This window comes from Arachis ipaensis, chromosome B10 (assembly GCF_000816755.2).
Source record: "Arachis ipaensis cultivar K30076 chromosome B10, Araip1.1, whole genome shotgun sequence".
Classification (NCBI taxonomy): domain Eukaryota; kingdom Viridiplantae; phylum Streptophyta; class Magnoliopsida; order Fabales; family Fabaceae; genus Arachis; species Arachis ipaensis.
The window spans coordinates 123,615,971-123,616,814 of NC_029794.2; the positions used below are offsets into that span (position 1 = coordinate 123,615,971).

Here is an 844-nt window from a genome sequence, read left to right on the forward strand (position 1 = left end):
CAAGCGCTGGTGTTGGGTGGGTCGATTAGTCCGGTAGTGGTGGGTGAAGGTAGGAAGAACAAGTTTGTTTGTTATGGAGTTTTTGGGTTGGTGATTTGTTGTAGTGGTGTATTTGGGGTATTCTTACCTGAGACAAGAGGGAGACCCCTTTCTGATACCATGGAAGATGAAGAAAGCAAAGGGCGTAGTGCCACGTTAGCATGATGGACAAAGGAATTTTCTTTTTCAGGTGCTCTAAACAAAATAATAAGATATTTATGGATGGAGTTGGTTCGGTTTTGCATTTTGTTATGTATTCGAATTAAATAAAACTGATTAAAAATAAATTGGTTCGATTGGAGTAATTGATTATCTGGTGAAATAAGAATTTATAAAAAAAATAAAAAAATAAAAAAATATTCAAATAAATAAGTAATTAAATAAGGGGAATAAAAGATCAATGCATATGTAGAAAAAATTAAAGAAATATTTGGTACATGAGTATGTGAAATATGCAAAAGTGGGAATTATGGGTAGCTAGGCATGATTTTAGAATTACATAGAGTGTGTGTGGTGATGAACATGAGTTTTAACAAGAATTAAGAATTTAAAATTTTAACAAAAAATTAACAGTCAAAGGAGACGACGTTGTTTTGGTGACGAGTAGACGACGGCGGCACTGCTAGAGAGAAGACGACGCTGCCGGAGAAGACAATACTTACAAAGACGACATTGACAGATCGAAAACAAAGATGACGTTGCTGGCTTGTCCTCAACCTTCTGCCGCTATCGTGTGGAAGCCGACGCCGATTTGCTAGGATAGCTGCGTGAGTAATGGTAGGAATTTTTTTGTTAGGGTTTTTTG

General features: G+C 36.5%; 1 protein-coding gene across 1 annotated transcript in view; it reads left to right on the forward strand.

The window, feature by feature from the left end:
- The window catches only part of LOC107624539 (organic cation/carnitine transporter 3), a gene marked incomplete in the record, with an annotated part of 4,483 nt that extends 4,139 nt beyond the window's left edge, over positions 1-344 (forward strand). Inside the window, 1 exon segment of the mRNA XM_016327038.2 lies at positions 1-344. Within this exon segment, the coding sequence (XP_016182524.1) occupies positions 1-204 (204 nt within the window).